Source organism: Cibotium barometz, chromosome 65, assembly GCF_041138505.1.
Source record: "Cibotium barometz isolate CiBa-2024 chromosome 65, ASM4113850v1, whole genome shotgun sequence".
NCBI classification, from domain to species: domain Eukaryota; kingdom Viridiplantae; phylum Streptophyta; class Polypodiopsida; order Cyatheales; family Cibotiaceae; genus Cibotium; species Cibotium barometz.
The window spans coordinates 22,484,614-22,498,789 of NC_141110.1; the positions used below are offsets into that span (position 1 = coordinate 22,484,614).

General features: G+C 43.6%; 1 protein-coding gene across 2 annotated transcripts; it reads right to left on the reverse strand.

Annotated features, from left to right (window-relative positions):
- Window positions 1-2,778: 2,778 nt before the first annotated feature.
- LOC147603062 (uncharacterized) lies at window positions 2,779-10,962 on the reverse strand. Of its 2 annotated transcripts, XM_086797171.1 has the most exons (4): window positions 10,528-10,918; window positions 9,838-10,436; window positions 9,447-9,580; window positions 2,779-3,127 (listed from the first exon to the last, which is right to left on the reverse strand). In XM_086797171.1, exons 1-4 carry the CDS (start codon window positions 10,761-10,763, stop codon window positions 2,936-2,938), a joined length of 1,161 nt encoding a protein of 386 aa, XP_086653297.1. In that variant the 5' UTR covers window positions 10,764-10,918; the 3' UTR covers window positions 2,779-2,935. The 2 variants fall into 2 exon arrangements, with proteins under 2 accessions (XP_086653297.1, XP_086653296.1); XM_086797170.1 differs by having other exon boundaries at window positions 9,838-10,962.
- Window positions 10,963-14,176: the final 3,214 nt, after the last annotated feature.

Consider the following 14,176-nt stretch of genomic DNA (forward strand, 5'->3'; position numbering starts at 1 on the left):
ATTATTTTGCTAGTAAACGTTTTTCCAAAGAAGATAAAATAAAGTGTGCTAGAAATCATTTGAGTGATTGAAATCATTTGAGTGATTGAGCTTCTTTGTGGTGGAATTGCACTTTGCATGGGTCCTACCAAGCCTCTCACTTGGGATCAATTCCAAGACAAATTCAAGTCTACTTTTCTTCCTCCACAATTCCACCTTAACACTCGTCGAGCATGGAATCTTCTCCGCATGACAGATCGTGATACAGTTTCTCAATACACGAAGGAATTTTGGCAATCACTTCTTATGCTTCGTATGCTCGAGGATGTTCCTAAAGAGTCACTCCAACAAAAGTATGAAGATGGTCTTGAGACAACTATTCAAGCGGATGTGAAAATGTTCAAGCCAACTTCTCTTGATGACCAATCACTCTTGCTTATGATTCCGAGTGTAAGAAAGGTTTGCCTCGTCAATTACCTCGTAGTGGCCAGTATACTTCTCCACCCAATTGACAATCTTCTTTCACGGGGAATCAAAGTTTTAGATCTTCTTTTCGATGCCCTCAATTTTATCAATCTCCTTCATCACAACAACGACGTCCATGGAATGGTAATAATGGTAATTTTAGTAATGGTAGTAATAATGCACGTACTTTTTCCAATTCAAATGTAAAGAACAATCTTAATACTACCAACCCAAGCAATGTACACCCTAAACCCAATTCTAGTCACAATAGTAATGCACTCGCCCTACCCAATCTTGTTAGGGCAATAATGTGCCTACATGCTTCAAGTGTCATCGAGTGGGACATAGAGCCAACAAGTGTACCTTTCATCTTACTCAAGTGGCACAACGTCACAATATCGAAGACGACACATACTATGATGGTGATGGTGATACGGCTCCGGATTGGATAGAAGAACAACTCAACAATGAAGAAGTGGGTACGCAAAGCGAATCGACAGATACTTCAATCACTCCTCACTCTTTGCTTCGTATGAAAGGGTCTGTTAATGGCAATGATATCACTATTTTTCATCATGATGGTAGTACACATGATTTTATTTTTGAAACTTAGGCAGTTTGTAGGTTGCATTTGGAGACTCATCCTTTGTGTTATAAGGTTAAATCTGCATTTCAAGGCACACGCTACATGGGCACACGCTACATGGACACTTGTGAAGTACGTGACCTTAAGATACATTTGAATTAGATCTTATAAACAAAAATGAAACTTTCTCATTACACTTTGCATTATAGTGACATCATACTTGGTATGCCATTTAGACATGAATTCAATCCACATATTGATTATTACATGCATACTATGGATTTCACACATAATGGTACTCTCATGCAATTAGTTGGTGATCATTCTCTTGAGATGTATCCACTATTATCCCATACCCAAGCTAAACATGCACTTCGAAAACAATCACGTGCATACATGATTTTAGTTAATGAAGTGCAAGCATACGAAAATAATCTCACTCCCTCTCAGCAAGCATTCATGGCTAAGTTTCAGGATTGTTTTGTAGATAATTTACCTCCTACCTTACCTCTTTCACGTCCTGAAGACCATACTATAGCGATTATTACAGGTAGCAACCACCTCATAGAGCTCCTTATCGTACAAATCCTCTTCAACAAAAAGAAATAGAACACCAAATTAAAGAATTATTAGACAAGAATATTCGACCGAGTAGTTCTCCTTTTGGTACACATGTTCTTCTTGTTGAAAAGAAAAATAAGACTTACCGCATGTGTATTGATTATAGAGCTCTCAATAAGGTCAAAGTTAAGAATAGATATCCCATCCCTTGTGTTGATGATTTGCTAGACAAGCTTAAAGGTGCATCTGTCTTTAGTAAAATTGATTTGAAATCTGGATATCATCAAGTTTGAATGACTAGTGTTGACATTTATAAAACTGCTTTTCATACTCAAACTGGTCATTATAAATTTTTGGTTATGCCTTTCGATCTAATCAATGCATCTACTACTTTTACAAGCATGATGAATCGTATATTTCTTGACCATCAGAATTACATCATTATTTTCTTTGATGATTTGATTGTCTTTAGTAAGAATCATGCCAAACATGAAGAGCATCTTGCATTAGTGTTTAATCTTTTTAAAGAAAATCAACTTTCTGCTAATCCAAATAAAAGTCTCTTTTTTCAAGATGAAATTGAATACTTAGGCCACATTATTTCAGGCGAAGGTATCAAAGTTGATCCAAAAGAGATAAAAGTCATTGAGACTTGGCCTACTCCAACATGTGTTAAAGAAGTTAGATCTTTTCTTGGTTTGGTTGATTTTTATAGGAAGTTTGTTCGTAATTTCTCATTGATAGCACTTCTTTTGACAATGTTTCTTAAGAAAGGTCTAGTTTTTCGATCGGGTGAAAGCCAACAAAAATCATTTGATAAGCTAAAATATTTGTTGACTCATGCCCCTATCCTCCAACTTCCAGACTTTACTCGACCGTTCTTCCTAGTAGTCACTGATACTAGTGGCTCAAGAATCGGTGTAGTCCTCATGAAGAATGGACATCCTTTGGCTTATGAGAGTAGGAAATTGACACCTTCTGAACTTTCATATAGTACATACGACAAGGAATTATTAGCAGTTATCCATGCCTTATGGGAGACTACACCGAAAACAAAATTATAGGAGAATCTATCCAAAGGGGAATGTACAAGAGTCATTATAAATTTTCAAGATATGATCGAGCCAAGGTAAGGAGAATTTCATCATGAAAGCAAAGCCCTTCAATTAGCAAATGGAAATGTTATGAAAAGAGAAAACACAAGTTTATCATTGAAAGAAAACACTTTCTCAGCACAGTTTATGTCAAAATCGTGTTACAAAACACCTTAAATTCAATACAATTCATGTGACTACTTTGATACAGCAAAGCAGGGTTGTATCTAGGAAACAAGAGCAACAGACCTTAGACATTGACTAGCAAAACAGAGGTTATGTCGGGAAACTTGTCTTTAATAGCAGCTTGGATACCCATGCCAATTGGAGGAGGACCTTTAAATTTTACTTTGCACTCCCCATTCTCTACAGCGATCACCTCTACAAAGCCACCATAATTATGAATAGCTGGCCTCAAGATCTCAAGATGCCCATCGACAGCCTGCATCCATATAAAAGTAAATTCCAAATTAGCATTAAAAACATGCAATAAGCCCACACACAGGCCAAAGCACTTGGAATTCCCACACAGTAATAGTAAAAACGAGAATAAGGAGAGTAACATTCCCCAAAACTCCCACGAGGATGACTGGGTGCTACTGTGCTCTCTCTCACAGGGGGTTACTAGAGAGAGAGCTCGATCTATATACTGCAGGTGAGACGTCCCGGCCCCGAGCATCATGATCCTCCACCTGCTAGATGCAGTTCCAGGATGCTCTCTGACACCTTGGCAGACGCCCATTACAGAGGTCAGACATCCTTTAAGCCATCAGATCGGTACTAACCGAGGATGGGTATTACCATCAGCTGATCGTTGTTGTGAGGTTCCCTCTCACACAATGCCATGCACTTATACCAGGGCATCGGCAGCAGTTGTTTATCCATTGGTTCTCTTCTTTCCTTGACTTAGTATTTCCAAGGCAGTAATATGTCACCCTTTGACCTCCTAGACCCTTTGGGTCTTTCGTAGACGTTAATCTCTCTCTCTCTCTCTCTCTCTCTCTCTCTCTCTCTCTGTGCACCTCTCTCTCTCTCTCTCTCTGCACCAGCAGAAATTTTCCTGATAATATCTATCGTTCTCACGACTCTCACTATGTGTAAGATGCCCAAAAACTTATGATAACCCTCCCACAGTTTTTGTACCAGTGATGTGTGAAAGAACAAAATCACCCTGATTAAGACCTAACAGGGCCCCAGCCTTCAGGAAAAAGCTAAGCAAGATCTAAGCCTAATTAGGAACAAGATGCTGATTACTGAAAATGATTAAGACAAAGGACAGAAGAGAGTGTTGGTGTTAGGGTTTTCTTTGTATTATGGTACAAAAAGGTGACATGAATGTATGTACAACTTCTTGGCCCTTGGTCTACCCAATAGGGTGACCTCTCGCCCTCTACATGCTTCTACTGACTTCTAAGCTTCTTCAAAAGGTTATGATTTATGCAAATGATGGCTAATGCTTATATAGGTCTTGGTAGAGCTGGTCAGCCAAGAGAAAGGGCTGTCAGCCTGTTCATCTGTCCACGACTTGATAAATTCAGCATTAAATGCTCTCACTCACACGCTGTAAACCGGCCTCGGTCTTCAGACAAAACCAAACGGCCGTGCCAAAACAAACTTGCACACAAAACAGTCCATAAACCCATTCCAAAACAGTCCCAAACCAAAGCAAAGAGAAGCTGAAAGTTCCATCAGTTGAACGCCATCGACATGATGTCTATGTTCATGAAAAACCAGCCCCTGTCCGCCTTTATGTCCAGAGAAACCAGTCCCGTCTTCTGCATAAACATGCCCCCTCCAAAAAGCATCAGTGCTGCTGGGCGTTTCATAGCAAGCAAGAGAGGGAAAGAGAAAGTACATCCTCCTGGCTACCTCAGCCCGACCAGGAAGAACGCACACACACTTCTCTGCTGCAGCCCGACTCCTGCTGTTCAGCCAATAGAGAAGCGCATCCAGCCCTCTGCTTTCTGCAGTCCAGCCATCAAGAGGCGCTCTGTTTTCTGCAGTCCTGCACCTCTGCTTTTTCACCAATCAAGAGGCGCCTAGCTGCCATGCCATCTGCTCGTCCTTCTCCAAGTGAGAGAGCGAGAAAAAGCCCAAACGCCTGTGCAATCCCCCTGTTTTTCCACCAAAAGAGAGACGCCTAAAGCAGCCCGTCAATCCCTTCTTAGAAAAAGCACACACGTGGCCCCAATAATAGCATATGGGCCACGTTTACTTTCATAAAGGGTATTATCAAGTTTTTAGAGGTTTTTAAAATCTTTTGTCCCCTCCCCCCACATGGGGTTGTGAAAAAGAGACCTTTTTAAAAAAAAACCTCGAGTCCTTTTTGACTTCCAAACCGATGCCATTCACACTGTCCACCATGTCCCCATGCACACCTGCATACTATCTAGAGAAAAACACAAGGTCGTGACACACGCCTAGCCTAGTATTTAGGGTGCGACATGATCCTTGGGATCCAGTATGCACCCATTCTCGATTGGAGGCAGGACACTTCCACTATCGTTGAAGGTTTTCCTAAGCCTCTCATGATTCGCGGGGATCGGAGCATTCCTGGAATTCCACTCATTTCCCACATTCAAGCCCAACGAGCCATCCGAAAAGGAGTAGAGTGTGCGTTACTATATGTCCGCTCTTAGTCTAATGCTGTTCAAATAGCGCCCACGAGGGTGCAGCGGATGGCTGGTCTTTTGTCTCAATACAGCAACATCACGCACAAGAAAACCTCCCACCTAGTAGACATGAGAACCATCGCATAGAGTTGGTTCCTGGTTCAGAACCTACAAGCAAGTTCCCCTACCACCTTTCTAAGGCATTGGAGAGCGAGCTGGAGCAGCAATTAGCCCAACTACTCCGGTCCGATTTATCCGACCGTCTTCCTCACCTTTTGCCACTCCCATTTTGTTTGTCCAAAAGAAGGATAAGTTTGCACGTGTGAATTACATGGCGCTCAATAAGTGAACAGTTAAGAATAGATTCCCCATGCCCAAAATAGAGTGCATCCTAGAACGACTCAATGGTGCAAAAATTTTCTCCAAGATAAATCTTAAGAGTGGTTACCATCAGGTTCGGATCTTCGAGGCCAACATTCAAAACCGCCTTCGGGACCGAGCGCAGCCATTACAAATTTGTGGTGATGCCCTTTGACCTCACCAATGCACCAGTGACGTTCAACAAAATGATGTCTCGGGTTTTTCGAGATCTAATTGGCAAATGCGTCTTCATCTTCTTAGATGACATTCTTATCTTCTTAGGGACTGCAGAGCAACATGAACGTGATGTAGCATAGGTTTTGCAACTGTTGCAAGACAATGAGTTGTTTATTAATGCCAAGAAGAGTGAGTTTGGAGTACACGAAATCCATTACCTGGGATATATCATCACTTCATCAGGTATTAGCCTCGACCTTGAAAAGGTATAGGCCATTCTCAGTTTGGATATTCCCACTATAGCCCAAGAAATCCGCTCATTTGTGGGTCTACAGCACACACATGGACAAGTTTTCTGACCTTGCAGCACCTCTCACTGACTTGCTCAAGGGTGTAAAGACTCATCGTCAAAAAGTGTCCGTCACGGATAAGGCTCTAGAGGAGTTCCAAGCGATGAAGAAAGTTGCCTCTAAGTCACCGGTTTTGAAGTTGGCATCCTGGGAAGATCCTTTCGAGGTCATTACGTTGCCATTGGCGCTGTTTTACAACAAGATGGAATGCCAATGTCTTATTATACCCGCAAATTGAATAACGCCGAAAAGAATTATTCGGTGTATGACAAAGAGCTCTTGGGGGTGATGACTGCTCTTAAGCATTGGAAGCGATCTCATTGTGCTCCTTCTCGATTTCGAGAAAGCCTATGATAGAGTTGACTGAGGCTTCTGGAGGGCACGACGTACCGGATGGGTTTTCCGGAGAAGTGGATCCGTGGTGTTTCTAGACTTTATTCGGCCTCTCACGGCTAGGTTCTCATTCACGGAGCCAGAGGTGACAGATTTTGCCTTTCTCGCTCAGTCCGGTAGGGATGCCCTTTAGCACCCTACCTCTTTCTGTTTGTCACCAAGGCCATGAGCAATTTTCTCTCAGCTCAGGAGATTGGGCTCCAGGGATTGCATCTCCCCATCCGTACTCAAGAGAAGCTGCTAGACTCAGAGTTCGTAGATGACACAGTAGCATACTTATCCGGAGATGTGGGGAATCTTCAGAGATTTACAGAGGTGATTGAGATCTTCTGCTGCGCATCAGAAGCACAAATCAATTGGCACAAGTCGTGTGGTTTTTGGATTGGCTATCCACCCACTCTTACATGGCGTCCAATTGAGGCTTTCCAGTGGATCCCGCGGGGTACTCCAATCCGTTATCCTGGATGCTAGGTGAGCATCGATATCTCCCAAGCCTGCATTGGTCAGGTTCAGTAGTTGATCCACAATTTTCTATGGACAAGCAACTATGGGAGGCCTGCCCGGGCCAAGGTGGCCTAGAGTGATCATACAACTGCGCCACGGAGGGGGCCTAGGCATCATCGACCCCACCATTCAAAGTCGTGCCCTGTTGTGCAAGTTGATTGTTAGAGAACTTCTTCTAGGTGGCAAGCCGTGGAAGGATTCCCTCTTGGCCAAGATTTCAGCCCATACACAGAGCCTAGCCCTTGGCCGGAGAGCACTAGATGGATCTTCACAGAGATGAAGGCCAGTAGCTTTAGCCAACTTTTGAGGACAAATTTGCAGCCAGCCTATTACGAGCTTGGAATCACCTCAAGCCGGCCATCCAACTTGATTTGGAACCCCCTGATCCATTTACCTAGTGGCCTCATGTATCCAGGGGAGCATTGAGCATGGGACCTGCTAGGTCCCTTGGAGATTGGCTTGCATTCAGACAACTTCCCCCAGTGGCTCAGGAGAGAGGCTTGACTGGAACCGGGGTAAAGACAGACTCAGCCTCAACATCAACTCTCCTATTCCTCCGGAGTGGCTGACCCCTATCCCCGACCCTATTCCCCCGCAGTGGCTAGGAGTGTTTACCAAGCATGATATTCTTGTGGTAGTTCATGGCGCAAATGCGAGCCCCGCCTTGCTCACTTTTTCGATAGGACCTCATGGCAAATAAGAGAGATCGAAGCCCCCCTTGGATGACTTCAGTGGATGCACCTTACATAGGATGAGGGTGATCGGATTCCATGCACATGAGTGGCACATTGACCCACATCCGGCCAAGGTGGCCAAGGAGAGACTCTAGCGTTTATGGATCTAGGAGAGCCAACCCATCACGCGCCTCCAATGGGACCCGAAGGAGTGGACTTGGTGAGATCTTGCAAACAGGGAGGAGACTCCGGATACCCCATTTTTTGCATACACCACACGGCTTGGCCGTAGATCCAGATGCCCCAAGTCGAGGGCACTCCGACAGCAACAAGACAATGGCAGTCTCAAGGCCTCTCACTACGTTTTCTCACAAATTTTTGGAAGATGCTCTAGGACGGTTTTCGACCTCGAAAGATCACCCTCTTTTTGTGGTTGGCACATAGGAGTTTGGCAGTTGGCATGTAGTCGGCCATTGGCGGTAGACTAGCAGCATGTCCGAGATGTGGCCATCCCCAGGTCTCAGCAGCGACGTCTTTGGGATTGCCCAAAGGCTCGGCAAGTTTGGCAACAGATTCTCCACATCTTCACTATGTACACGGCCTCTTCCCATACTATTACATGGGGCAAGGGTCACTGAGGCCGAGGTTGTCATGGTTTATGAGGAGGAAGGTGGGGGGCTAGCCCTTCAGGTCTCTCACCTTCACATTTCGACAGTGCCAATCCCAACCCCATCTATTGGTCACTAGACTCCTGGTTCGTGCCAGAGATAGGAGATTTGCAGGAGCATTGCCGCATCGCGCATGTGGAGAGCTCGATGCAGCGAAGTCATCGAAGGCACCCACACTCCGCCTGCAGAGTCCATTAGCAGCATCTGGCTCGACATCATCCATACCCTCCAGAAGCTTCACGGTGGTTCTAACAATATGCGAAAGCGTCAGGAGGCCTTCCTGAGGCTTTGGCGACGTGGTCCTTTTCTCACAGATTGAGGTGGTGAGCCCACTTGGTACTATAGACCACCCGTGTGGTTATTCCCTCCCCCACCCCCTCTATGAGATAGCCTTCTCCTCATAGAGCGGCCAGCCGGCGGAGAAGTGCATGCTTTCGCCCCTTTTGTTCTTTGATCATCGCTCCATACATGGAGGCAAGTTTGTATCTAGCCTTTTGAGGCTGTTTTTTGTTAACTAATAGAAGGAACTTGTTCCCCAAAAAAAAAAATGGAGCCAAAAGTGGCACAGCAGCCCAAGTTGGCCAGCCCTAGGCTGCCTAAAGAAAGCAGCTAAAAGAAGACTATTTCCATCACTGCCTACAGCAAAGAGGTGCTCCTTGCTGGGAACAGACCATATCTATCACATTATTGCTGTCCTCACCATACACCGCCATTCCCATCCCAATCCACACCTCTTATCGCTACCCCTTCAACCTCGATCTAGACCCACAAACACAACCATCACCTCTCTTGTACACTCTTTTCTCCCATCTCGCATATTTGTCCTTGAAAACATGGGACATCTAACAATTCCTCCTAAAATCAGAAACAAGATTGGGAAACCTGCTCCCACGTGTGTGTAACCAAATGCTGCAATTGCTGGTAAAGCCAGCACATGTACTCCAGGCATACACAATTAAACAACCTTTGGAATACAAAGATTCTCTATATTCTCTCAACTATTGAGAGATCTCTAGAGCATACCGGTATACTTGCTCCCAATTGCTGTTGATCAACCTGTACGATTTCTTTCAGTGCCTCCGCAAACTTCTCTTTCAAAACCCTTTCGATGCCCATCTTCATTGTTACAGTAGAGCTTGGGCATGTACCGCAAGCACCTGTACAATAGAACGAATGAGCCATAAGTCCAGCAAATTCTTGTTAACCATCACAATTTGCAAAAATAAATACAAATTTGGCACTGTTACAAGCGGAGAGCCAAAAGTCCAAGACCATTGCCAAGTGGCAAGGGTTATGACATGTTGCATAAGGTGTGGTGTGACAAGTTGGCATGAGGTTTAAACACAATCAGAAACAATAGCTCCAACCAGTAATGCATTGGACACACTCTTACAAAAGAGAAGAAAGTAAGGACCTTGAAGCCGAAGAGACACAACTCCATTGTCCACGGAGACCACCTCCACGTTTCCTCCATCAGCAATAAGGTAGGGCCGCACATCATTCAGTACCATGTCCACGTTCTCCACTGTAAGTTCAAAGGTATCAGCAGAATACAGCCCCTTGCTTACAGAAGACCCTGTGTTTTCTCTGTTCTCGAAGGGGCTGACAAGAGGAGGGGCAGCTTTTGTGGCTTTCTCTTCGATGTTCTTCACAGCATCTTTAGTCTGGCCATCAATGACATTGCTCCAGTCGTCCCCTTCTGTTGCCTGCAGGAGCTTCAGCCGCCTGGTCCTGGCATCATCTTCTTCACCTTCAACCTCATCATACAGATTCTCTCCCATAGCTTTTCTCATTTTCAGCTTTTTCTCTTCGTAGTCCATCTTCTCACTCTCAGACATGACTCCACCACCATGGCTCGTCTCCCATAGATCCTTCTCGACAGAGTTGCCAGGAGGGGGGTTTTCGCACATCAAAAGCCATGTCTTCCTTTCTTCTTCCAACCTGATTCTGGTGATCATGGCAGGATCTGTGTACACCTTAACCCTAACAAGAGAGCATTTCTCCTTTCCCAGCCTGTGCAGATGAGATCTCAGAGAAAGATTAACGTTTCTAGAGTACCCTACGTACTGCAAAGCGTTCTGTGAATCGTAAACAGAGTAGATACCAGCAAACTTGGAGCCTTCTCTTGCTTTGATGTAGTCTTCCAGGGCTTCCACGGAGCTGCCGTCGTCGCTGACGGAAAGATGACCGGATTCTGCACCGTGCACGTCGGCTCCGTTGTCGCCGTAGAGAAAGCCGTGCAGGCCCTTGTGACCTTCCGGCACATTTTCGTCGGAGACGACGGTAGAGCGCGATTGTAAAGCATCTCTCTGTGATGTTGCTCTCACTGTCAGACGGCATGTATCATTGCTGCCGTTGGTTTGCTTCTTTGACGGGAAAATCCGGCAGTCTACCGGCAGTGAATGGGACGACGAAATTATCAAAGGCTGCTGATGCCGGAAGGGCTTGCAAACGAAGGAGTTCAACAACATTTCTTCCAAGCGCACTCCGCCCTCTACCATCTTCCAAGCGCACTCCGCCCTCTACCATGCCCCAACAAAGGATGATGTGCAAATAGCGGACCAATTGAAATGTACACACATGGGACCAATGAGTTCATGGAACATTTGGATTCCCTATGTTCTCCTTACACATGTGAACCTCAACAAGGAGATCATGCATCGACCCTCTACCTGAACATTTGTGAAACAACTTGCATGCAAGTGGCTTCATTTGAACCCACCCTTCAATTGCACTGTCAATCTATAGAAATTCGAGCAAGGCAACTTTCTCATAAACATATCATCACAAGCAAGCCATAGCATGCTCATGCCCAGTGTCATTGAGATCTCTTCAAATTAGGGTTGGATCCTTTAGGAAGTTTGATATTATTAAATTTAAACTACAAAAAGGCCTAATGTCAATGTAAGAAGTTTAAAGCAGTTGAAGAGGAGGTTCAATGCGGGGGAGCTCATTAAAGAGCTTTGATGGAATGTTGGACAAGTTGAGGATTTTAAAACCTAAGAAAACTTCAAGACCTATTTATACCAACCTAACGATGAGCATGGGACAAATCAAATTAGCTAAGTTACATAGTTAAAAACTAAGAACCAATCACAAAGGTAGCTTTGTCGGCCCTTCTAAAGGGAGAAGCCTTTTAGCAATGGTTAATAATTTTCAAAAAGTATAATTCATTAATCATAGGTCATTCCCTTTCTTCAATTTGGTGGTTGACTTTTATTTATGTGGTTGGGAATTAATACTTACAACATGCCTTAAAGAAACTATTCTCTCAATAATGAGAGTAGTCAAAAATCTAGTAATCCTATGACATTCCCTTTCTTGTTGCTTAGACATTGATTTATGAGGGTGGAGATCTCATTAGTTTGTCTTTTCTTTAAGAAGCCAAACCTAGTCACCTATTTGAAAGGATCTCAACAATGGCAATCACTCAATAATAATTTAGATTTTTAAAGATGATATATTATTACACATGCTTGAGAGAACCAATTATAACTAAACAACTGCCTTATTATCTCATTAAACAATTATAATCAAGGGGGGGTTACTTTGTCTTTGGAAAAGGAAGGCCTTAGTGGAATTCCAAAAAATAGCTAATTTTTTTAAAAAAAATGATAAAAAAAACTAATAATATTTACTTCTTTGATTATATACATATAGTACTGACAAAAGGGAGAGATTCCTCTTTTTGTGAGTTGACAAGTGATAATTCTTTCTATAGCACATATATCTTTCGTAAGTTTTTTTTTCAAGTTTAGGAAACATTATAGGCTTGTTGTGACTTTTCTAGGGATGGTTATCAACAAGAAAGAGCAATGAAAGCTCCAAGATATGAAAGATCTGTAGGCATAAAGGTATAAAAGTATGGGGTAATCTCTAGAGGCTAGACTCTATCCTATTAAAACCACATTTGTTTAACATTACTTCCTCACAACTTCTATATCTCACCATTTCTAACCCCACACCGCATGTGCTTTTATTGATTAAGCTAGACTCCGGCAGTGAATGGGACGACGAAATTATCAAAGGCTGCTGATGCCGGCAAACGAAGGAGTTCAACAACATTTCTTCCAAGCGCCTATTTTCGCACTCGCCCTCTACCATGCCCCAACAAAGGATGATGTGCAAATAGCGGACCAATTGAAATGTACACACATGGGACCAATGAGTTCATGGAACATTTGGATTCCCTATGTTCTCCTTACACATGTGAACCTCAACAAGGAGATCATGCATCGACCCTCTACCTGAACATTTGTGAAACAACTTGCATGCAAGTGGCTTCATTTGAACCCACCCTTCAATTGCACTGTCAATCTATAGAAATTCGAGCAAGGCAACTTTCTCATAAACATATCATCACAAGCAAGCCATAGCATGCTCATGCCCGCAAGCCATAACATGCTCATGCCCAGTGTCATTGAGATCTCTTCAAATTAGGGTTGGATCCTTTAGGAAGTTTGATATTACTAAATTTAAACTACAAAAAGACCTAATGTCAATGTAAGAAGTTTAAAGCAGTTGAAGAGGAGGTTCAATGCGGGGGAGCTCATTAAAGAGCTTTGTATTGACACAAGGGTGTCAATAAAATGTTGGACAAGTTGAGGATTTTAAAACCTAAGAAAACTTCAAGACCTAGTCACCTATTTGAAAGGATCTCAACAATGGCAATCACTCGATAATAATTTAGATTTTTAAAGATAATATATTATTACACATGCTTAAGAGGACCAATTATAACTAAACAATTGCCTTATTATCTCATTAAACAATTATAATCAAGGGGGGGTTACTTTGTCTTTGGAAAAGGAAGGCCTTAGTGGAATTCCAAAAAATGGCTAAATTTTAAAAAAAAACTAATAATATTTACTTCTTTGATTATATACATATAGTACTGAAAGGGAGAGATTCCTCTTTTTGTGAGTTGACAAGTGATAATTCTTTCTATAGCACATATATCTTTCGTAAGTTTTTTTTGATTATATACATATAGTATTGAAAGGGAGAGATTCCTCTTTTTGTGAGTTGACAAGTGATAATTCTTTCTATAGCACATATATCTTTCGTAAGTTTTTTTTTCAAGTTTAGGAAACATTATAGGCTTGTTGTCGGAGCATCCCGGAGAAGCGGCGTTGTCTGGAGGCTCGCAGCGCAACACAAATTGACAGGCGACCTTAAAGGGGGTGACTATTCTCTCTCCACCACTGCTCATTTTATTAGCGTTTTTTTTAGTAATTTCCGAGTTCTCGCATTGTTTTTTGCAAGAATTAAAGATGTCTGCTAGACGTAGTGTGTCCCCACCGCCTTCTACTTCTCTAGGTTTTTCCGGTCTCTTGTCCTCAGTCGCGGGTTTGACCCCGACCGAATTGTCACGCCGTACACACCCGACCGTTGTTCGGTCCGGAGTGCGCTCGTCGATCACGCGTGATCCACCAGCGCCCTCCTCGTCTATTGACCCCGCCTTAGGACCCAGCGAGCCTGCAGCGGCCGCATTAGCAGATGACCCCTTTCTGGCCGATGAGCCAGAGGACATGAACACCGACGTCGCCGAGGGGACCGAGGAGGACCTCTTGGAGTACGACGACGATGATTATGACCTATTGGACCCTGCCGGACGTCTTGACAGAGACGGAGCTCTCTAGTAGACTGTTTAAATATCTTAATGCCAAACTGAACAATATGGGTAAAGTCCAGGCTGATTTAGTCACGATGCTACAGAGCATCTCCACACGGTTAGATGCACTGACAGCCCG